Genomic DNA, 24,997 nt, shown 5'->3' on the forward strand with positions numbered 1-24,997 from the left:
CCTTAGGGGAAGGTGTAGCTGGATTTGATGCCCCAGGGGGAAATTGAACTTATGACTTCTGCTCCAAAGGTGTGTAGTCGTACCACTACAGGCTCTTATATTTTATAATTAACTCTGCATCAACTTTTGTTCTTCAGTTGCAACTACTCAATGAGAAAAGACTGTAAAGTCCTCAAAGTCGGCGAACATTTGAATTTATTTCAAAAAAACTGTAAAGAGGAAAGAGACGCGGGAGTTTGCTGAGATATTTATTTACACATTTAACTAGTGGCCATTATATGAAAAGATTTATTTTTTACAGTGTATTTACAGCACCTGTAAGGCATTATGGAACAAAAGAAAACTGTACATTAAAATATTAAAATCTGACAATAAAACAGAAACAAGCTGAATGGATTTACATGAAAGTATAAAACAAGTTAAAAAGAAGGAATACACTGAAGAGTCAGAGGGGACACTATCGAGTCTCATCTGAACGTTTGTTAGCAATCTGGAGTGATGTAATCAACCTGCTGAGGATTATGGGTAATGAAACTGCACAAACAACGTCTCTATTGCACTTTTGTTTCATTCAGCTCTGAATATTTAACTGCTTTTCACTTGCATATTTAACTTCCTTTATTTAAATCAAAACTAAATCCATTAATACAACTTTCCTCTGATTTGTTTTCACACATTTGTTTTGTGTTGAGTTAAAAATGACCAGAAGTTTCTATCGAGCCCAAAAACGTGAATGAGGTTGGATTCAGATCGTGTTCGGGACAACCTCGGCTGTCAGAATAATCATACGGAGATGTTACATGATGAATAAACACTTACATGGCAAAGCAAGAAGGGGGTGATTATCGGACATTTTGGAGAAAATTGCAAAAGCAGACAAAAGACATTAATAAAAATGTTTAAAATGTGGTTTCATTTTTAAAAGAACCAAAAGAATCGAGGGGCTGGGCGAATCCTGATGTAGTTTGAACATTAAAGTTGTAAATTTACAAGATAAAAACAAACAAAAACAAATACTTGTCATTGAATCTCAAACGAGAGGAATTAATGTAAAAGTAGAAGAAAAGTTCATTAACAGGCTTTGAGTGCAGCTTTGTTACTGAGTGTGTTTAAAGTGTAGAAAAAACAAGTTTGTCTTCAAAAAGTGCCTTTATTTAAAAAAAAAAAATTAGAAAACTGGAGTTTTTAATGTGTTCTTTGTTTGTTAAAAAGAAAATAAAACAAAAACATCAAAAGTATTTTGGAGCGTTTGTCAAGAACTAATCTGAGAACAATGAGAAAAATAATCGTCAGACAAACAGATTTTCAGTAAATCTGCTGGAAAACTCATCAAATTCTAAGGATGATGAATTCTGGACAGACCTGCTATAAATAAAGTTCCAGATTCAAATTTCAACACGCATTAACCTGGTGTTGCGTCTTCTGCAAAGTCTGACGATTTAAAATGGTCCAAAATATTTGTGAGCAGACGAATAATAACAATAATAGTAACAACTAGAAATGAATGTTTTTACCTTTTGGGTGCTTCGCTTTGCTTCACTGTGAAAAAAACTAAATGCTGGATGATCGTGTGTTTAAAAATAATAAATCATGACTCTGTTTCCAGCCGTGTTTAATGAAGCCCTTCATTAACACTTTGGTCGAGTTTTATTTTGAAAGGCGGTGACACTTCCTGGGTTGTAAGGCTCGGTGGAAGGTAACAGACATTTTAAAGGGACGGTCTGTAGTTTTCCTGAAGGAAACACTAATTGCATTTTTAACTTTTTAAACATAATTTTTGCAGATGTTTTAATGAACACTGATCATAACTGTCTGTGGAGAATTCAGGTGTTACACAGGTGTGACGCTGACACAGTCACCAGAGAAGAAGAAGCAACAACCCTGAAGTTTGGAAACGACCTCCATCTTTACCACCTCAGAAATACTGATTAGCTGGTGCCTGTAAAGGACATGAACCATTTCCTCATCCAGGGATCTTCGTCGTCTCTGGTGAGTTTTCAGCTTTAAATGGAAAGAGTGGCGGCCTGTGCATTCGCTGCAGGCTGAGTGGAGACTTCCTCAGTAGTGCTTGTCGGTAGTTTGATGGTCATGGCGAGATGGCGGTTGCATTTATTTTGAGCCCTAAATCATTCACTGCTGATCGGTGCAGAGGACTATAGAGCGAGCTCTTTACAAAAACAAAGCTTCATTTTCTTGCTGCACTTCGTCTAACACCCACTAGAGGCTCCAACAGCAGCCGTAGACTCCCAGGTTAAAACATCGAACGTCACAGCAGAAACAAATGTTTACCGCCTGATACAAAGAATAGTTTATAGATCAGCAACTGATTAAAATTCACCTGTTGAGATTGCTTAACTTTATTATTACATCCATTAGATACCATCCATGAATTATATAAAAGTCTGGCAGCACAAAACAGAGTTCACTCTATAGTCCAGTATATTTTTGAAACACATTTTATCTTGATTTTATTTTTTGGCACATATTTCCATCATTGCCCGTCTCACAGGAGGTGGTGACCTCTGGCTGCCTTTAATCGGCTGTGCAAACACATCAGGCTGATGTAGTGAGTGGAAATCAAAGAAGTGTTTCCATGAGCTCAAGGAGCAACAAAGAGTGTAGAAACTTGTAGCGACGCTGCTGATCTGCTCATTATTGTAGCGCTGTTGTGTTTTTAGTGACGGCTGTGAGTGCGAAGCTTTGTTCAGTCAGTGTGTTGGTAACATCTGCATCCTCAGATTAGTGTTACTCTTCTGTGTAAAAAGTAATTAATATCCAAAAACAATCATTTTTCACTATAAATACCACAAACTCCTTTTCCTGTTATTTCAGGACGACGCTGTTGTGTTATGTTTGTTTGCTCTGGCAGACGGAACGACATGGAGGAGGTGGAGCAAAGGTGGTGACGGTGGGTTGCAAAGTGGCTTGCAGTTGCCTGTAGGCAGGCTAAAGCAGCAGTAACTCGATTTTTGAGCAGACTTTTGTTTTTGAAAGAAAACGAGTAATATAAGAAAAAATAAATAAAAATTGCTTTCATTATCCCGTTGGAGTGTTGGTGCGAGCAGCTTCAAACAGTCTAAAAGTCGGCAGAGAGTTTTCAGCCCGAGCGGCTGGAAGCAAGTTTTTTTCCCCTCTGGCATCTATGTAGACCAAACGGTTGATCCACAGAAAATCAGAACGTACGATCGAATTCATCCAAAACAAGAGATGACAAAGAAACACTGCAAATTTGAGAAGATGGCGACTTGGAGGATGTTTGCTTTAAAAGGAAATAATGTTTTCAAGGATCTTCTGGGAGTGAACAGCAACACCTCTGGTCTCGGTTTTAGGCCTCCGGGTTCAAACACGCTGCTTGCATACATGCAGCAGTTTCTTCTGTTAACTTCAGTCAAATTTTTTAGCTAAGTTTTAATAAACAAGCAAGAAATAATCTAATGCAAAGCCTATAAAAGCGTCATTTTTCAAGCCCGAACTACTAAAAGCTAAAGGCCGCGGCCGTAGAGCTGGAGGCCTCACTGTGGGGCTTAAATGCTGCGTGATAAAGTGCTCTGAATGGAAATCTGGATCTGGGAAACGCTGGCTTTAAAACCCCGATGGCCCCATTTGTCAGCACAAACATTTACGCTCTACCCAAAATGGTTTTTGTGGATATTTTAAGCCAATTACGTCAAATACTAACACGAATGTCCTTCTAAATTCTTGCTTAAACACCAGCACTAATATTCCCACCTTTAGAATATATTTAGAAGTATTAAACACTTAAGTGGAATCATTATCTTAACGTTTAAAAAACAAACAAACACATACTCTTTCATTAACTGCATCCTTTGTAATCACTTTCACCATCTGCTCGTCCTTAAAAGGTCAGTTCAGCCCTGGTTTCCTTCGAGTGACTGGTGAGAGCGCTCTAACTTCACAGATAAAGGCTGCCTTCTCTTGAACACGAATCGAATGAATGAGCCAGAAAACAGCAAGCTGTTGCTTCTTCCACCAAACGAGGGAGTTCAGGATCTTGTGCACAAGTGACGGGAACACGGAGCGTGAGGTGGAGAGAGTGCGGCGTCAGAAGGTGACGCTTTGAATTTGCCGTCAGCTCTCAGTCCCAGGAGCTCTGAGCGTCTGGTCAGGACTATCGTCTATAAGTGTTTTTCCAAAAATCATGACCGACTTAATCACAAAAATCCACAAAACCTGTGCGTGGGACCAGTGGACGAGTTTGGACGTAACAAAAGTCGAGCACAGCCGATCAGACGAGGCTCAGCGTTGATGTTAAAGGTTAGCACGGATGCCGTCCCTCTTTGCTCCGTGCTGCTCGGTTACAGCTTCCTGTCACACACTGCACTCTAGTGGTGGTTGCTAGGTAACATCTACAGGCTCTAATAAAACACATTAGAGTGACTTTAATGAAGGGCAGCAGCGTCAAACCACATCGTTGGCCGGCTGACTTGGGAGTGTGGGCAGGTGATGTCACCTGTAGGTTGTTTGCTGATTGGTTCTGGTAAAATGACTGCTGTTCAGCGGGGCGCTAAGCTAACGGACCGACACGCGACAGATCGACGCTTCCTTCTGCACAGATCCTGAAACATGCTCACAGTGAGTTTGGGTACATGAATCCTTTTTTAAGGAAGGTGGTCTTGATTCCCAGAACGACAGAATTATATTAAAAATGCTTTTTGATTTTAGTTCTGAGAAGGCAGCAGATATCTCCCAAACTGGGCAGCTCCCACCAAAACTGGTGACAGAGAAGCAGCGAGTAAACTGCAACACTTTAGTTTTACTTCCACCCAAATCTCCCGTGTTGTGAGTTTGTTTTGCTAGCAGATTAAAGTAGTGCAGACTGCCGTCATTCTTGAAGCTAATATTACAACAAAAGCAGCAAAGTAAAAGAGTGTTTGTGAACTCGAACCACAAGGACTCACATTAATAAGTGAACCACAGAGGACATTTCTGAAGCCTTGAGAAACTCATTAGCACCTACAGTTAGATTTAGTCTTGGAGAATTACGCAGGGCGTGACGCTCAGTGTTAGCGCCGTCTCGACCTGGAGGAGCCAAACGATGGCCGAGTCGGACTGCTTTTAGGTTTTCTTCCCAGCCACCTGTGACTCCCCAGCTGTGGAACACAATCTGTGAGAAATACTGACTGGCAGCTGAAGATCAGGAGTAACCGAACGCTTCTGGTCCCAGCAGAGGTTTCAGGAATCGCCGGAGCTGCCGCTTCCTTTCCCAAGACTGGTCAGCGGCTCCGCCCCCACCTCCACGGCTGCCTCGTCTTCACTTCAAGCTTCGTAGCTGAGCCCAGGACTGAGTTTAGCTTCAGGCTACGCAGCTTCAAGATACACAACTAGCCTCTGTGGTTGGCGTCAGCGGCGGCAGGGGGAGCTAGCGCAAGCTCCGACATCCCCGAAGCCAGACGTTAGTTTGAGTACAGCTGGAGTTAGCGTCGGGGTTAGCTTCTCAAAGCTGGACTCGTGTTTTTATCCGCCTCTTTATTTCCGTCCTTCATCAAGGCAGAAAACACCTGGAAGGAAACACAGCTGTTAGCTTTTTTTCTGCGAGTGAGCTGCACCGCCCTCGCCCTGCGCTCTGACCGTGAGCCTGACCTGAGCCCAGCGGCGGTTCCTGCTGATCATGTGCGTGCTGGCCATGGCGTTGAAGAGCGTGTGCGACTGCAGGTCCTCCGGCAGGCGCGTGAGGAACTGCGCGATGTGGATGAAGTCCATCTGCAGCAGGACTTCCTCGTACAGATGCAGGATGCCCAGACCCGTCCGGAATAAGCTCTCCTCGCCATCCCGGCAAAAGACGTCCCACACCCGGCACGCCACGTCCAGAGGGAGTGACTTACTGTACAGAGTGAAGATCCTGCAGGGAGACAGACATGCTGAGTGAAATCTGCAGGCGTATGAAGATGAAACACCAACTCAAGGCGAGTTATGAAAGATCGGCATGGAAATATGCACCGCTAAAACCAAATCAACGCAAACAGCTTCTGCATGACTCTGTGGTGACCTGCAGTGACCTTTGTTACGTGGGTCACCTGCTCAACCAGGTGAGCTACATCCAAAGTCTTTTTTTTTTAAGACAAATGAACTTTAAGGCATTTTTAAGTCGATAAATCTTACTGACAATCTAATCTGTGTTAAACATCTAAAAGATTTGCTGTAAATTTATAACAGAAAAAAATCAGCTTGGCTGCTTTTTTCTTCAGTTGTATTAACTCACCAGTCAATCAGATAGAGGTCAGGGGTCAGGCTGTTGGTCTGGAAGTGGCTGAAGAGACGAGGAAGATTCTCCTCGAAGAAAATCTCAAAGGCTGCAAAATACTTCAACATCTGTCAGAAACGGAGAGAACAAAGAGGAAAAGGTTTTAAATGTTCACAGTGATTTGTGTAAAAGTAAAAATCTTTCACTTTTACTCACAAACCAACTCTGAGTTCTTCAGGAGGTTTCTGAGTTTTCCCTCCTCCCTCTTATGAAATATCACAAAGACTGCGTACCAGTTCATGGTCGACTCTGAAGAAGGCCATCTGACAGGGTTTATTGAGCAGGTTGGCAAAGGTGATGAAGGCCTCGGCCTCCTCCAGGTTGAGGATGAGCACAGCAGCGATGAAGGACATGCCCTGCACCTGAAAGTCCACAGATGCTTTGGTTTCGGATCAGTCTTAACGAGACACTGAATGATTTTTAAATATTTGGTAAGAGCTGCCATAATGCTTTTACTCACATAGCCAATGTCAGGCCTGTAACACGTGTAGGCACCCAGCACGCTGTGGAGGAGGTCGTGGTACGGACCGCCCTGCAGGAGGAAGACACAGCAGACATTCATGTGAGACACAGATGTGATTGACCTGCTGGCTGTTTGTTGCAGGCAGACTGAAGAACCTCGGGACAAAAACACCCACACAGACGTCACAAGTCCAAAAACAAATGTCTGAAAATCCGACCAAATTCTTTTCTCATCGTAGCAGAAATCAAACTGCTGCATTTGCTGCTGCAGTGCTGCAAACCTGAATGGTCCTCTGCCTGTTATCTGTGTTTACCTTCTGGAAGATGAAGAGCGAGGGGAAGGTTCTGGAGATGTCTAGTTTGATGAGATCCAGGCTGGACTCTCTGTCAGCCAGAGATGCTCCTCCATCTAACGGGAGAAACACACAGAAGTAGTTTTCAGTCGCTGAAACTGGAGCTGTGAGGGTCAAAGAGAGGAGGGGCGTCGTACCGCTCTCGCTGTCGTTCACCGAGCTGGTCTCGCTGTAACTCCTCCACTTCTCTTTGGCTCTGGAGAGGAAGATCTCATAGAGCTCTGCAGCGAGACAAACACCCATCAATCAGAAAATTAGACTCAATCAGCAACTTTTAAAGGTTAGAGTTTCAGTTTTTATGCAAATCCATCGTTTTGAATCTCTTTGAGCCTCAGTCACAGTTTTGTGTGCAGAACTATTTTTTACCATGCAATCAAAATTCTCGTTAGATTCATTAAAAGTGTGCAACGCCCAGCTGTGTTCTTCCCACTGTGCAAATGTTTGTGAACCAGAATCTAAACTGACTGTCTCTGCACGCCTCCATCTCTCCATATAAGAGAGCACAGATTAGGGTTCCTGTGGGACTCATGGTGGTTTAAATAAACAGCTGCAGTCACTGCAGCATTTAAAAATGTACTTAATATTTAACAGAAGTGTCAAAAGAGTGTCCAGGATCGCGTGTTTGTACCTGGTGTGATGTTCAGCTCGTTGCCGATAGCGAGGCTCCAAACTCTTCCTCTGACACTGGGGGGAAGGCCCTGCCACCACAGCTCTCTGACCCGCCTCGTTCCCTTCCTGCACACACACAATGCATTAAATAAACACAAGCACCCGCGCGCGCACGCACACACACACAGCGGTGGAGACGTACATGGAGTCCCAGTGAGGCAGGATCTCGGTGTTCCAGATGACCATGGCGTTGGAGATGCTGTCCTCCTGCCGGTGTCTCTCCTTCATCTGACGCTTCTTCCTCTGGGCTTCTTTCAGCTCTGAAGGAGACGCAACAGCACGAGCCAATCAAATCCAAGAACAGAACCACCCAGTGACATCAGTGTGTGTGTGTGTGTGTGTGTGTGTGTGTGTGTGTGTGTGTGTGTGTGTGTACACACCTCTCCTCTTGGCTCCTGCCACCATCTCCTCGTACTCCAGCTTGTGTCTCTGAGTTTCCTCCGTAGATTTAGCCGGCAGGTTCCTGAAGGACAGACAGACGAGCTCTCAGCCAGCTGGAAAGCTTGTTGGGGTTTTCTGGTTTTACTTCCTGTCAGGTGATCACACACAGCGGCTCTGTCTCTCTGTGACAGTGACCTCATCCTGAAGTGTTTCTGCTGCGAGGATCGCCTCGCATCCCCCTCACTCAGGAAAAAACTCATTAATCTGACATTTTACACCAGTTTGACTCTAATGTAAAACTGTTAGCTCATCTTTGTTCACCACAGAGGGACAAAGAACAATAAAGACTGATATTAAACCTTTGATAAAAAGCTTCAGTGTTTTCACTGCATTGCACAGTCGAACCTCCGACTTCCACATACAGGCAGGAAAAATAGTCATGGAGGACCACGTGTGGTCTTCCAATGCAAATCCATATCCAAGCATGTGTTACTGATACACACACATGTATGTGATGGAAATATTCGGCCCTTTCATTTGCTTTTCACAAAAATAAAACATGTCATTCACTGACTCAGGTGTCTGTTTCTGCAGCTATGAAACATTGAAATATAACATTTTAATCTGCAAGTGCATTCAGCAACATTCTGCCAATAATAATAATAATAATAATAATAATAATAACAACAACCAGTTCCAGCTGGTTCCAGAGAATAAAGACCAGCAGCAACTTGACTTCCCAACACCGCTGAGCCCAAAGTTGGAAACATTGAGTCAGAAGCTGCAGCTGAGGTGAGAAACAAACCAGCACCACACCAAACACTCCAGAGTGTACTGGTAAAAAGATCGGCACCAGCACGGATCCCCTACACCGCTCGGCTCACAGTTGGAACCATTGAGCTTAAACGTGGGAATAACACAAAATCCCCTGTTTGCAGATGCACTCGCTTCAGAAGTACACACATCAGCAGGTTTATGCCTTTTCCAACATCACAGCGTGTAATCTAGAACCAGCTGCAGTCTTTTCCACCACAGGCACAAAAGCACATTCTTAAAACTGCATTTTTAAAGCCACCACAGAACTTACGAAGGGCGGTCCTCCAAGATGAGAGCCGTGGTGGAAAGAGGTTCAAACTCCAGGTTTTTCCTCCTCCCTGCAAGCAGGGGGCGCTGAGGACACGAGGGCACGCTGGAGTCCTTCATCGGCTCCTGCTGAGGAGACTAAAGAAAGAAACAGATATCATGTAGTACAGCATCGCTCTCAGAGGAATAATTACACCTGAACATCAACTCAACAGGGTGTTTTTGGCAGTTACACAAATTCAGAGCCGTCTCACATCTTTTTCAGTTCCCACGGTCCTCACTGAGCTGTGGGTGTTTAAAGTTTTATTTTCCTGAGCTGTAAAAGCGCCACCCAGAGAACATCATAAAAAGCCATTCCACCTTATACACAGATAAACATCTGCCTCCAGCTCAGTTTCATTCTTCTCTGAGACCCAAAAACTGCTTTTGCAAAGGTCTGATCATTTCAAGTGTCAGAGGGACAGCTCAGGCGAGCTTTGGAGACAAAGGTAGAGAAGCTGAGAGGGTTTGCACATGTGCAGAAGAGGGAGAGTGGATTTACAGGACAAAGGATGATGGAGCCGCCAAGCAGGAGGAAAGGAGGAAGAGCTCAGAGAAGATGGATGTGGTGAAGCAGGACATGCAGAGGGTTGGTAGCAGAGGAGGATGCTGGGATAGGGTGAGATGGAGGCACATGGTGGAGATCACTCTCCACTAATTGATCTTAGAACTGAAAAAGCTTCTTGGATGAGAGGTGGAAGAAACGTAAAGAAGGTGCTTTTCTTTCCACAATTCTCTCGAGTACAAACGGAAGTAAAAGCATCGTTTCTGAATTTAGTAAAAATGTTTGTAACAGATTATTTGCAGTTTCAGAATAAACAGAGCGTTCGTTCATCAGCTTAAGCACAGAGAATCACTCTGTGTGTGTGTGTGTGTGTGTGTGTGTGTGTGTGTGTGTGTGTGTGTGTGTGTCCCGTACAATAAACCGTTTATCCACAGGAGCAGGACAGCTGTGGGGTCAACAGAACAACACGTCTTTCATCAGCTGGTTTCAGGCGTGAATGCCGCCAGCAGAGGGAGACAGAGGTCGCCCTCTGAGGCTACTCTGTCATCAGATTCAACATGAAGTGAGAGTCATAAAAAGATACGCATCGCATCATGTGACCGTCCTGGTGATTTCCAAAGAGCCGAGATATAAAAACACGGAGCTGAGGAAACACTGACGTGAAACATGCTGCTCACCTTTCCTTTACATTACAGCAACGTGCATATTATGGTTTGTTAGACAGACTGTAAATAAAAGATGCAAGCAGCCACAGTGACATCACACCCACTGGTTTGTGCCTCCACATTTAAAAGCATCCATGTTAGCAAGCAGAAGTGATGTATTTGGATGAGAGCGTTTACGTTAGCAGCTAGCTGGACTCTACAGAACTAAAAATGAAGAACTCAGACAGATAAGATCCTTCAACCTCCGCAAAGGTGATTTCCTAATTCTGCGATACTGACGATCAGGAGATCAGTGGGTCTGCAGCAGGTCGAGTGTCTGTGTGAGCACAGAAAAGCTCCACGTAATCATGGTATTTATGTCTGAGGAGAGTTTTTACGAGCAGTAAAAATCCAGATGCTGCAGAGCAGAGAGGAGCTGCATCTGCACACGTGTTTACCAGCTTGATGCTAACACTGTTAGCCTGCCTGTGTTTATGTACAACACGATGTCTGTAAAATGATGTAGTGTGCTGGGCAACATCCACACGTACACAGCCTGAAGCTGCGGAGGCAGATCAGAATCAGAATCAGAATACTTTATTGATCCCTGGGGGAAATTATTTTTTGTTACAGTGCTCCATTTTAAACCAACATTAAGACAAGACAGACAATATGCTAACTAAGAATAGTACAATATATACATATATATACATATATATACATACATACATACATAAGTCACTCATAAATAAATAGTTGGAAAAGAAACATGTGTAGCTGTAGCAGCAAACAGTGTGTTAAGTGGATGCGTTGTACAGGGAGCCACAGGCAGGAATGATTTCCTGTGTCGTTCAGTGGTGCTTTTCGGTAATCTCAGTCTCTCACTGAACGAGCTCCTGTGACTGACCAGCATGTCATGGAGTGGGTGGGAGGTGTTATCCAACATTGTCTTTATCTTGGACAGCATCCGCCTCTCCGACACCACCTTGAGGGAGTCCAGCTCCATCCCCACAACATTGCTGGCCTTACGGATCAGTTTATTAAGTCTGTTGGCATCTGCGACCCTCAGCCTGCTCCCCCAGCATGCAACAGCATAGAGGATCGCACTGGCCACAACAGACTCATAGAAAATCCTCAGCATTTTCTGGCAGATGTTGAAGGACCTCAGTCGCCTCAAAAAATAGAGACGACTCTGGCCCTTCCTGTAAAGTGCTGTGGTGTTTTTAGCCCAGTCCAGTTTATTGTCAATGTGAACTCCAAGGTATTTATAGTCCTCCACAATGTCAACACTGACCCCCTGAATTGAAACAGGGGTCAAGTGTTTCCTGGTCTTCCTGAAGTCCACGATCAGTTCCTTGGTCTTTGCCACGTTGAGCTGCAGATGATTCTGCTCACACCACGTGACAAAGGAGTCGACCACAGCCCGATACTCTGTCTCATCATCCCTGCTGATGCATCCAACCACCGCAGAGTCATCAGAAAACTTCTGAAGATGGCAGGTCTCTGTGCAGTGGCTGAAGTCTGTGGTGTAGAGGGTGAAGAGGAAGGGGGAGAGGACAGTCCCCTGTGGTGCCCCTGTGTTGCTGATCAGATGATGATCACACACACACACACGCAGACACACACCAGCCTCCTCCTCTAGTTGAGTTTAATTACACACATTATCACATCAATTTGCCGGATAAAAAACTACGTCACACTTGGCGGGATTTTCTTTGCTGCCACAGTAACATGGAGCATGACTGTGTGACCTCTGACCTTTGATTGGAGCCTTAAAGGTATTTTGCCAACAGCTGCTGGCCTCTACCCTCGCTCTGCTCACATGACGGCAGCAGCAGTCAGATGATTCATCGGGAAAAGAGTTGGCCAGATGTGGCCTGGCTCAGGCTAGCTGACACGTCAGACACAATGCTGCTGGAGGAGGAGGAGGAGGAGGAAGGCTGACTTCACTTAAACTGTTTCCTTTCAATAGTGCAGAAGGACAGCTCTGAAGCTGCCAAATGATGCTAACTGTTAACTGATGGTTTAATCATGGTTTGGCTCCTTAAATAAGACTCCAGTAAATCCAGCCCGGTGCAGCTCTGCAGTCTCTGTACCAGAAAGCAGGGAGACATTCACATTGCGACTGTCACAGTCTGCTGCGTGCTCCATAGCACAGATGTTGTTGGGACATCTTCCTGCTGCAGCGATATTTCAGACAATAGTGTGTTTGTCCAGCTCGGTGGAAACAATCCTGGCTTTCAGGTTTGGCTGTTTCCTGTTTCAGTGTAAATGGTAAACGGACTGGTTCTTAAATAGCACTTTTCTACTCTTCTGAGCACTCAAAGCGCTTTACATAACTTGTTCATTCACCCAGTCACACCCATTCGCACAAGCACATTTTTTGCTTTCTCACTAACATTCACACACACATTCATACTCCGATGGATGGATCGGAGAGCAATTTGGGGTTAGTATCTTGCCCAAGGATATTTGTCATGCAGACTAGGAATCAAACCACCAACCTGCTCTACCGCCTGAGCTACAGCCACCCCAAAGTGTCACAATGGCTTCATGCACAAATCCAGATCCCACAGAGAAAGTGCTTTCCCACTTTGGTTTGGTAGAACGTGCATGAAAAAGCTTTGCAACCTGTGGTAAACAAGCCGGAGCAAAAACTCCATCCAGCATCGACTGGACTTTAGCGTAGCTGCATGGGAGGAAAAACCCCAGCAGGTGTTCCAGTTAAAGATCTCTGAATGTGACTGCTGAGAGCTGCTTCACAGCTTCTTCAATGTAAACAAAATAAAAAAGTTTAACTTTGCTCAAGTGCATAAATAAAGCAGAAAGTGCATGGGATGGGACTGCAGGCGCAGTGTTCATGGCTCTATTTTCCAACAGCAAGCAGGCAGCAACCCCCAGGACAGCTCCAGAGTGCAGTTCCTCTAACATCCACTAGGGGCTGGCTCCAGAAGTCCTGCAAAGAAACTGTTCTGGTCTCTATAGGTGACTTCTGCTTAATAACAACTGTACTGAGGGTACGGTTATATCTCACCTGTTTAAACTGCATTACAGCTAAAAGTTTGCATTATTAGGGGGTGTGGCCTCTTTGACTAACAGGTGGGTATAGCTGCTAGCTGCCTGCTAGACTTTACCTCAGCTAATTCGCAGGTGAGTTGCAGCACTTTGCAGTCTGTTTACATTTATAAATTGGATGTCAGTTATTTGCAGATGATTAGTTCTTACCTCACAGTGTGAAGCTTATTTCCCCTCTCTGTGCTGGAGGCAACATTTACGTGAAGACATTCAGAATTCACTGACGAGGCTTCAAACTCTGACTTGAACATGAACACGTACAGTCCGCAGCCTGCCCTGAGAAAATGAAGTGCTCGTGTTCCCACAACGCAAACGGTTCAGAAAAACGTAAAATCTCAATAACTGATGAAGAAAAGGTGCCGACAGAAGGAAAGAGGACAACTGAGTTTGCAGGTGGACACAGCTGGGTGTGCTTTAAAATAATCAGCGTTTTTGTTAAGACCTCGAGTGGACATGGAGGACACACAGCGAGTAACGCTGAAAGCAAACAGAGCCTTTATTGTGCCTGCGGAGCTCGTTTAACGCCTCGCCCGAAGTTTCTGAGTCCTAAGGCTTCTACCTTCCACTGTTTATCTGATTTTCCAACATAGCAGCTCATGTTTCTGCTCAGATGATTCACCCAGGAGAGTTTCATGCCCTTATAAAGGACCGACTGTGGCTGGGAGCAGATTAAACACCCTGGGCGGAGGAGGAGGAGGATGATGATGATATGATTGTGTGTGTTTAAAGAGCCAACCTGCTCCGCGGTCGGCGTGGAGGCGAGGTCTTTGCTCGTATCGCCTTCTCTGGCTGCTGTCTTGCCAAACAGTCGCCACCCTGCTGAGCTGTGAGATGTCGCTTTGGGCTCTTTGGGTTTCCTAGAAAACAGGCTCCTGAAAGAGAGCACAGACTGAGCTTAGCAAACATGTATCAGAGTCAACAGGAAGGAAATAAACTTCATCTCTCAAAATCATATGAAGGACAAGCAAAATGTTACAAATAAAACTTCTCTTCATTATTAAGTATAAGAGTTTTTATGCATTAGCTGATGTATTTTAATAAACTTATAAAATGTTACAGATTTTCTTATTATTATTAACTTGTGTATAAACTCGTTTTATTTCACTTCCCTAATTTACAGTTTTGACCTCGTATTTTTGTGTATTTTCTTGTTTGTTTCTTTGCTTATTTCTGCTTCATTTTGCAAATTCAAAGGGTGACAAGAGGTCAGAGTGTTGCCTCGACGACAGAGATGGTGTCTTCTAATCAGGAGGGAAAATAAATGAATGAATAAAATTAACTTTACATTTGATGCCTTTTGATCGACTCTACAGTTTCCTTTACAGTTTTATTTAGTAATTGTAATCATTTTATACATATCACTAATCTACCTTAGAAACTAATAAAATGAATCATCACTAATATTAAACACAAAAGTAAAACATCATTAATGTAAATTGTGACATTGCTTCTGTACCTATTTACCTTTTTCATTAATTGTTTATTTATTCGTTTTAGCTCCACGCTAATCTGATGACCTGTTCAGGGTGTGCACTGCTTTATGTGATAGGCTCCATAAATCAGTCAGAAGGAATCCTGGTATCGAACATAGATAAAAAGGAGACCTTTCATTTGCTCTAACTTGTCCTGAGCAGCACCTGCTCCACATGTTGATATGAGTCTTGAAAGCTGGCACCGTTTGAAATAATCAGAAACCAGATCAAACATGCAGACTATCGATGCTGCTTTCTGCTCCGCTGCATCTGACAGATCCCATCATAGCGACGCTCCACGTTAGCCAGACTTTGGCTTTAGATTGTGAAGTTTAGTTTTTAACTGAGCATTAATATTTTTCAGCACTGAAAACTTAATGTGCTGTAATTATGAAGTCATGAATATAAACAAACTGCACCCCCTACATATCTGAGGGCCTGTAACTGTGCAGATATTCATGAAGGTCAGATTCTGCATGGCGTCATTAAATGTACTAAAAGTCAGTGTATAAAACTCTGCTCATCCTCACACAGGTTACATGGTCAGTGTCCCTCTGACCTCCTTCAGTGTGCTGATAAAACGTCTTCCCCTTAAAGAGATTCCTGTAAGCGTTCCCTATCACTCAGACATTTCAACACACTGGCAGGTTCCCATTTCATTAGAAGTCCAGCCATCTGTGAAGAATGTAAACTCTGGTCAGAAAAGCTGCAGAGGCCGATTTCAGTTCCTCAAACAAACGAGGAAAGACACGCAGCAAAGACGTAATGCGGTAAATGCTGCAGCTACAGCAGTTTTTTAAGATGATGCCAAAGGAAAAAAGACTGTTTAGGAAAAGCTGCCATATCGACAGTTTTCATTGGGAGAGTCTGCTGGTCAGCCGGCGGGAAGAGAACAAACAGACACAGATATGCATGGGAGCCGGCTCCGAAGAGACGGCAGAGCAAATATTATCCCACCTCGCGCTCTGCAGGTCAAGTTTGTTCACAGCTTCAAAGACCCACACGCTGCATCTGCTGCAGCTCAGCTGTCTGTGCACCACTGCAGCAGCTGAAAAGAATAAGCGGAGCCACAATCGCCGTGTCCCTACACTTTCATTCACTTTGATTACAGAAAACTTGGCTCTTACTCCCTCAGCTGAGATAAATGCTATTGCTGAAGCGTCTGTGGCTCATTCAAAACTTTCAGTCATTTAAAAGGTAATAGAAGGTAATTGTAGACTTAAGTGTAATTAAAACTAGACTATTGTCTTCTCGGTGTAAGCGACAGTGTTTTAGCAGTTCTGTGAAATAAAATCCTTGTTTTTATTATTTTAATGCCAAAATGACAGATAAACACAACTTTATAACTGATGGAAAAACTCCACTATCACACTGATGTCAGTTTTAAAACCAAACAAACTCGTAGATGCTGACAGACTTTGGTTAAAAACTGAACTGTGTGTTGATCTTCTTCCTCTCTTGCGGCTGCAGTTGTAACAAGTGAGAGAAACTCCAGAAATAGAAAAAGGAGAAGTTGCTTTCTCACTAACAGCAGAGGCTCTTTATCTGAGCAACAATGTGACTCTGGTGTAATTACAGAAGAAAGATCACAAACACAAAGAAAGTGAAATGTTCATTCACAGCGTCCTGCCAGGATTCTCCAAACCGCCGAGGAGTGCGCACATTAATCATGCAGAAGAAGAAATGCAGCAGGTTAGACTGTCACTGCTCCTTCCTCAGAAGAACAGCTGACGCGTAGCTTTGTGCTGGTTACATCAAACTGTCCCTCAGATCAGAAGCCTCGTTTAAAGCTGTGGCTGCTGTGACGTTCAGCCTCTGTGGGTGTTTATGTGTGATAAGACCTAACCTCAGTGTTTCACACACAAACTTCAGTAGTGGGAGCCATTCAAGTATCAATTTGTGTTTATTTTGACAGAAATAATCCCAGACTCTTGACTTCCTGTTCCACAGGGCGCTCTCCCGAGCTTGTCCTGACTGATGTAGAAGTCAGAGGCTGTAGAAGAGAATTCAGTAAATTGTGGGGTAAACATTATTCTGAGACAAACCTAACCAAGCAGTTTTTGTAGCGTAAGCTTTGCTCTGTTCTGTTGATCTGCTGCAAGCTGCAGCCTGAAGCAGATGGCCTGGATGTGCTGGGAGTCACTGACGGGAGGCGCAGCTGTTTATCATCTATTATCTATTCCTGCAAAAGTATACGAGGGTCTTTTTATGACTTTGTTTTTAAAAGACACCGTGCTGCCATCACAAATAGAGCGCAACTCTGTGTGAAACACTGAGGCTGCACTACACACTGCATTAATAATTAACTGCAGAGGTGAGCACATCTAACAAAGACCTTAAATAATTAAAGGCTGGTTCGGTGTTATTCCAACAGCTGATTAGAAGCAGGACGTGAGCACAAAGCTGTGCATGTTCAGAGCTGCAGTTCCACTTGTTGTTTAATCTTGGGCTCTTTCATAGTTTAAATGAATCTTTCATTTAAGCCATCTTTCTTCTGATTGGCTGCCCCTCACAAACAGAAGGTTTGAGTGGGAAAACACCAACTAAAACTGACCCAGACGCACGTGTACATATGCTTAACTTTAACATCCACCTCTGGAAGAGGAGGTGGGTGACAGGAAATAAGGAACAGCACAGGTCCACTTTAAAGTAGCACTGCTGCCTGTATGTGACCCTGGCTGACCTGCCTGAGCTCTGTGGGCCACACGGCCAGAGTGGAGTTTTTCCAGCCGGGCTGTTTTCCCCTTGGCCTTCCTCCTCCGTCTGTCTGGATTTCCTCTGAGACGCTGTGACATTCAAGCCAGCTGCAGGGCTCGCATCCAACCCAAAAAACCAGCCCAGACCCAGATGCAGATTTAACAAACATAAATTTTCCTGCACCTGCCAGTCGGGGACTGTTTTACTACTTCATTAGTCAAACAGAGAAAAATCCAACGCTCAAGTTTCTGAATGCGACCAAACTTTAGGGAAACTCTCTGCTGCTGCATTTCTCTCTTTTTCACTTCCTTGTGTGGCTCAGAGGAACGTTGGAGATCTTCCTGTAACTATCAACGTAATATAACATCTTTATTCTGCTGCTGGAGTCACTGTTCAAGTCACGAGGGAGGAAATCATGCAGTCAGTTCAGGATGAAACAAAGCAATCCTCCTTTACAGCACAATAAAAACAGGAAACCGAACTTCACCTGCAGCCTTATCTGCTCAAAGCAATTATAAGTAACTGTAGAAGGCAAATATCTGCAGCATATTAAATCATGTGAACTGAGTGCAGCCTCGTGCCCCCAGAGATTCAATTCCACGGTTATCATTCTGATGTTTCAGCCTGCTCTCGTGGAAAAATGCAGAATAGTGATGGAAAATGATCCCATCTGTTCATGCATGCAAAATGTCCTGGTGCTTTTTTTCCTAAAATCACAAACAATCAGAGTAGTTTCGGCACCAGAACTTCAATAAATACTGAATTAGTGCATCTTAGTGTTAAAGTCATATGAAGCAGAGATGATGTGTTCTGTGTGGGACTGTGGTCTCTGGTGTGAGGGGCAGAGTGGACGGCTGGTTTCAATGAGTCACACCGGTCGATGAACAACAACAAAAAGCCACGATGATTGTTTTTGCCATTTACAGACGACTTCAAGCAAATATGAACTCAACGTGGAGCAGCAATGGTCATGATTTCAGATCATAACCCTAAAGCACCAACACTGAAGTGAGGTTAGCTGTTCCAACAGGAGAGACAAATGAAGCCAAAGAGAACGACGGCACTCACAAAGTTCAGCAAAACAAACTAAAACTGGGCTGTTAGATAAACCGAGCCATGTCCCGGAGCGCCCGGCGGGTTTCCACCGCTGCCGAGGATCGTTTGACTAACGAGGTTATGGATGAGCACATATCCGCCAGCAGATCAATCTCCAACCTTGAGACTTCAAGTTTGCTTTCTGCTTTCTGTTTGGGTGCTCTGGGTTAATCATCAGTTACCGACAGAGTGTCTCTTCCGTACTCTCAAACAGATACTGCGCACACCTGCATCCACACTTCCTGGCTCTGACTGAGCAGTAATCAATGAGCGCGGCACCAGACCACACCGAGCATGATTAAAATCAGCAGGGCTCAGCATCGGGACCAAATTAGCAGGGTCTGGATGTCCTAACCACCTGCGGTGTTGTGGTTACAGCGGACAAACAAGAAAACTGACTCCAGACCAAATCTAATCAGTCGAATGACAAAAAACGGACCGCATTTCAGGCAAAGATACAAACTTAGACGTTCTCAGCTCTGAACAAACAGCCCTTCAACTATCAGCCTGCAGGAGGCCGCTGCTTTCAGGTCCTCACCCAACCTGCTCTCCTCTGATTTCTGAGAAGGCCCTGTGTGCTTCCTGTTGAACTGCAGACAATCTGATAAATGTAATCGTTTCTTGTCTGAAGACCGACTCCAACAACTGAGGAATTCTGTCAAGTATTTGACCGGAAATCTGACTTTTAATGCAAAGCACGAGTGTGTACTTCCAGCTGTTACAAAACAGGAAGAGATGCACTACAATAAAAAAGATTGCACATAGCAGGAGTAGGTGATAAGGACCAGAACAGAATACAGAACATAGAGGGGGACTTTACAAACAGCTGACTGAAATAAAATGCAAAAAAAAAATGAATTCAGTGTTCGTATGCTGCATATTTAAAGGTGGATGCTGCGTTTTCAGTGCTTCACTCTGACGAGGATGTGAAGCCATCACATTCCACCAGACTCCATTCACAAAAACGGGAATTTTACCTCCACAAATGTGTGAGATTGTTGTCTAATCGCCTTTGGTTTTTAAAACAAACAAACTCTTGTTTCCTGTGAAATAAAATGATCATTTTTTGTCAGGAGTCTGGTAGAGCTGAAAAGAACGACTCCTTTCCCAGCACGCCATTTCTGCAAATTAACTCTCTTTGTTGCTTTATTCAAAAGTTTAACATTTAATCAACATATACCTTCAAACTTTGACTTATTACTTATCGCAGGACCAGTGCCGTCTCCCTTTAAGAGAAGACGGACAACACTTTACGTCATGCAACATAAAACCGCATTATCTGATTTTATATCTCATTTGAAATGTCGTGTTTAGTCCCGTCATCTAACATTATCCAGTCCAACAACAGGAGGTTACTTGTATATTTGCTAAGAGGGTCTGTGTGGCGTGTATGGGAAATGACGCCATCAATCTGTCATCTCAAAACGAGACAAAGCAGGAGGAGGGCGTTTCCCCCTGTTTCATTGGGAATATGGAGAGCGCCCACTTCCCTCGGCCTGGGGCTCATGCAATCATTGAAGATCTACTCGACTCTTTCTTGGAACAACAAGAACCAAATTAAAATGACCAAAGAACGGCCATCTTGGTTTGAATAAATAAAAGACCGAAACAAAGCAATCAAATTCAGGATGCACTCAATAGCAGGCTCATAATGGACCAACAGGTGGAGATAACACAGATTCACACAGGTTATGAACTAGCGTTGCTTTTTAGCACCAACACTGTAGGAGTGAAACCTCAAAGGTCACTGAGTCACTGCCCTGTTTATGTGGCAAAGAGTGAGAGGGAGACAGCGCTGTCCCTGCGTCAGGACGGCAGCAAAATCATCACAAAGTCATCAACAATCTTAAAATAATCCAGTAACCCACAGCTCAAATCTCTCCAGCTTTGCTCTTATATGTTTGGAGGTTTTGTACATTAAGAGCTAAAGCTTAGTAATTCAGCCTCTCCTTCATTTATTCACCTTCTCTTTTGCTTCAGCGTGACTCGCTTCTTTGGTTAAAAAGGGGAAACGTGTTCCTGTGTTGCTGCTCTGTTGCCTTAATTCTAGCACAGAGGCTAAAAAGCTCCATCTAAAGAGCCCAGACTCTGTTTCAAAGCCTTTTAGTTCAACCACCTGTGCATGTGGGGTTTATTCAAAGTCGATGTGACACGTCTAAAAATCAGCTTTTCAGGAACTGAGAGCATGTAATCTCATTCGTGCCTGATCAGCACACAGTCACAGCATCTGGGCAGCTGTACGGTGGTTACACGGCGTGATCAATCGCCTCTAATGGCTGAAACCGCTCCGGGAAAAGAGCAAAGGGAGCGGTGAAGCCCCGGGGAAAGAGGCCGCGCTGAGTCGATGCTCGCTGATGCCTGCTGTGTCACACATACAGAACTGAGATGTGATTAACGTGCAGGATTTTACAGTGTTACAGGCCCCAGACAGCAGCTCTGAGAGGTCGTCTGTTTAATACAATAAGTGACCTTTAATGTGGAAAGGTGGAGCGAGAAGAGTAGGCGGAGACAGCTGCTGGATGCAAGGATGCATCTTCATCACCGAGCATTTAAATCTGTACATCATGAGCTTTATTTCCTAAAATCTGCATTTGGAAGCACAAATTAATAAAAGTGTGTTTTATATTTTTCAGCCTTATGTTGTTTATTTCCATGAATCTTAAGGACAGATAAGTAAATAAAAGAAGGTATTTCCTATATGTAAAATGTATTTTAATAACGCTAACTAAAGTCCAATCAGCTTTTAAATCTTTATTTTTTTCTATTTTAATCTTTAAATTATGAGCTTCTTTACTAAAATAATTGAGCCTGGATTGACTGAGAATTAAAACCTTGTATTTTATCCTTTTCAGTTGTCTTCGTGTTGTTTACTTATATTTTAATACAGTAGTAAGACTAAAGCCTTAAGACCATACGAGGAGGGAGGGGGTCCTTGGGAGTTAGCACGTGCACTCTTTATTGCCCCGCAGACCACGTGATCATTTTACCTGGTGAAGAAATCTGCGATGCCGAACCTCTTTGGCATCTGCTTGGGGTCCGAGCTGTCCTGGTTCAGGTCCGGGAGCGTGTCCGGAGCGCTCTGCCGGCGACCCGCCTCCAAAACGCCCCTCAGGTCTTCGTCGTACCCTTCAAAATAAAAGCCCCCATCCTCCTCATCCTCTGGGGACAGCGGGGTGGCGTCACAGCTGAGGGACACGGCCACGTTGGGGTTAGTCCTCAGACTCTGCGGCCTGACGGGAGGTGAGCTGGGGTCACTGAAACCCTCCTCATCGTCCTCCACCTCCTCTTCATCCCTGGTGTTGCGCTCAGAGAGCGGGCTGCCACTGGATGAAGGGCAGGGAGAGGGGGATTTGGCACTTAATCCAGGGGACCCTACCCTCTTCTCATGCCTAGACTTCGATTTAAACTGACAGTCAGGGGTGTTTTCAGGTGAGCAGCCCGAGTCCAGGTCCTGGTCATGTGTGTGGAAACCCCCGTTGGCCACTTTCACTTCTTCACAGTCGCAAACGCAAAGCTGCTGGGTGGGAAATAACCCTGCCTCCCCCTCACAGCTGTCAGCAGCCCCATTGGGCATGTTTACCCCCGCGGTGCAGGCGCAGTTCCGCCGGTGCTCCCTCACCGCGCATACCAGCTCATGGCCGGGCAGAGCAGTCCTGATACACCCGCCTCCTGTGGCCTCTCCCCCCGGGCTAACACAGTCTGAGTCCCGGGCTTCTTCTTTGCTGTCCCCCCGCATCTTCTCCACTGAGAACACAGCTGGACAGGAAGCAGCTGTGGTGCCCTCAAGGCCAAGCCCTCCTCCTACTTCCAACTCGACCACCGACAGCTCCTCCTCAGTGAACCCGTTCAGGCCACTGTGGTCCCCGCAGACCCCGGAAACCTGGCCGGGGAACAGCCTCTCCAGCATTATCTTCCCTTTCAAGGAGGCGTCAGTGTTTACATCCCTGCCGAGGCCGGTGAAAGCCTTCCCAGCGTCTTGCACCGCGCTGACCCCGGCTAGCAGCGCGATGCTGCGGTCTCTGAGTGCTGATTTCCCCGCTCCGCCACCTCTTTCTCCCTCTTCGTTCTCGTTCAAGTCGACTCCGAACGACCCTCCGTTCTCCCTCACAGTCTCCATGACTTCTCAGTCCGCCAAGCGAGCCTCTGCCGCGGGCGTAAGTTCCTGCAACGAGTCCCCCTGCCCGGTGGGCCGAGCTCCGCAGCAGCAGGTTTTGTTGTTCTTGGAGGAAGGGGCTACCTGCATTTTCAGAGCCGGTTTAACGCTACCTGACACACACCCGGCGCAACATTTCCGTCTCAGGTGTTTAATGCAGACAAAGGAACGCTTCACGGCCGCTTTCTTGCGTCGCCACCGGGCAGAAGATTAATTAAATCCCCCAACTGTTAGCTAGTCGCAGCAGCAGTGGCATCCCGGCCACAGTCCAGCGCCATCTTGAAAATTCCCCAACAATGACGTCATTCACCACAACTGTGTTTTGATTCGCTGAAGAGGTTTACAGTGACACCCTGTGGTCAATCTGTGTAACTGCACCTCAAACCTTTGTTGACCCCATTAAAAAAAGGCACACAAACACTCAAACAAACTCAGAGTTATTACAGTTAACGAATACTAATCTGAAGACTAGACTGGAAAACATTTAGTTCAATTTTTGTTTATATAGCATTAAATCACAACAACAACTGTCTCAAGACACAGTATGTTGTAAGGTAAGACGTTATATTAATACAAAGATGGAGAAACCCTGTAATCAGATGATCACCATTTGAGCAAGCGCCTGGCAGAACTATGCTCTGTGTGCTTTTAACAATCTAGAAAAAAACTGAAATTATACTATTCGAGAAATCACCTGAGCTTTTGTCATTGTGGTCAAATTTATCAAGCCAGAAATCACAAGGAGGATCCAGTCCTGACAAATACACTCAGCATTACTCACACAAACTAAATGTTTTGGAACAATAAAAACTAAACTGATATGAGCAACTAACTGAAACAAAAATAATAATTCAAAATGAAGTAAAACTAATGAAAAAATCAAAACTACAATGATGCTGTCCTGATCTTTCATAGTTCATCAGTCAAATCTGATTGTTTATCCTTAATGTCTGCTGGCATATTGACCAGGTCACTCTTGCAGAGAGATCAAACTTTATTCTTAAGTTTTATTCAGGGTAGCGCAGGTCAAAGAGATTCACAGATAAGATGGCAGAAAAAAGTAATTAAAAAATATAAAAAGCCTGAAAAAGATCAGCGTTTGAAGACTGATATTTGATATCTGACACATGATTAACACTGAAAATGAAGCAAAAACTTGCATTTCCTTTTCAAACTCTGGGTTTTGCTGCCCCAAGCCATCGCAGGTCCCCAGAGATATCATAAGGCTGGATTTAGAAGAGAGGCCTGTTTATTCTCTGTGGAAAACATTATTGATGGATTCGCTCTCTTTCTCACTACCTGGGACTCTACACCGTGTTGTTGATCTCCACTGAATACACAAATGTGACAGCTGTAGTCATGTTCCTGATCTTCAGCAGTGGATCAGTGTTCAGGTGTGAACGGCCCCTAAATCTGCTAAAATATACAAGGTCAATGGCGTCTTCCATCCACTCAGCCAGGAAAAATGCTGCACAGGAAACCAGAGAATGTGCTATCTTTACCTTCAATCAGGAAACACTGGCTGCAAAGACAGACTGGCCCAACCACTCTGCATAACCTCCTGCTCTTTCACTCTCACAGTAACCTGTTAACCTCCCACAGCTCATCAGTGAAACACTCACAGAACCATGAATGAGGGCTGTTGGTCAAAACCATGTTTGGGGATTCTGGGGGAATCCGTTTTCTTTTAGTGCTTTGGAGTGCTGTGCAAAAGTCTTGAGCCAAAGATAACACACTTTGAGATAAAATAACACTTTTGCACCAACACACATTTACAAAGGTGTGCACCACGTTGTTAAAAAATCTGAGGAAACTGGACAAAAGAAGAAGTGTGAGGTCTAAAAACTTTCTACAGCAGATGAGCAGCAAAGGTCACGTCTTTCAGAAAGAGGAAAGCATCCAGCAAAGACCTGACACAGGACCTGAGAGACTTAGAGCAAAATTTGGGTAGCTGGACCACAAAGGTGCAAAAGTAAAGAAGAGAAAACGTATATGTGAGTGAACTATACACATGGTGTATGTGTAAGAAACACTGAAACAGAAACATTGTGGGGCTGCATACAAGGGCAGTTATATAATATAATAAATAAATAAATAAGTCCAGTGA

General features: G+C 44.4%; 1 protein-coding gene across 1 annotated transcript; it reads right to left on the reverse strand.

Annotated features, from left to right (window-relative positions):
- Positions 1 to 234: 234 nt before the first annotated feature.
- LOC309720312 (TBC1 domain family member 12-like) lies at positions 235 to 23,196 on the reverse strand. The gene is made up of 13 exons (XM_082557129.1): positions 21,725 to 23,196; positions 14,210 to 14,345; positions 9,215 to 9,348; positions 8,127 to 8,209; positions 7,889 to 8,006; positions 7,706 to 7,812; positions 7,215 to 7,298; positions 7,039 to 7,133; positions 6,723 to 6,794; positions 6,496 to 6,624; positions 6,221 to 6,330; positions 5,602 to 5,860; positions 235 to 5,519 (listed from the first exon to the last, which is right to left on the reverse strand). Exons 1-13 carry the CDS (start codon positions 22,852 to 22,854, stop codon positions 5,448 to 5,450), a joined length of 2,529 nt encoding a protein of 842 aa, XP_082413255.1. The 5' UTR covers positions 22,855 to 23,196; the 3' UTR covers positions 235 to 5,447.
- Between the last annotated feature and the right edge of the window lie 1,801 nt (positions 23,197 to 24,997).

Source organism: Aulonocara stuartgranti (genome assembly GCF_965226115.1).
Source record: "Aulonocara stuartgranti genome assembly, chromosome: 13".
Classification (NCBI taxonomy): Eukaryota; Metazoa; Chordata; class Actinopteri; order Cichliformes; family Cichlidae; genus Aulonocara; species Aulonocara stuartgranti.

Coding starts and splice junctions, on each gene's coding strand:
- LOC309720312 (XM_082557129.1), bottom strand. CDS start 22,854: ATGGAGACTGTGAGGGAGAACGGAGGGTCGTTCGGAGTCGACTTGAAC. Junction 8,210..9,214: donor ATCTTGGAGGACCGCCCTTC/GTAAGTTCTGTG, acceptor TCTGTCCTTCAG/GAACCTGCCGGCTAAATCTA. Junction 6,331..6,495: donor TCAGAGTCGACCATGAACTG/GTACGCAGTCTT, acceptor CGTTTCTGACAG/ATGTTGAAGTATTTTGCAGC.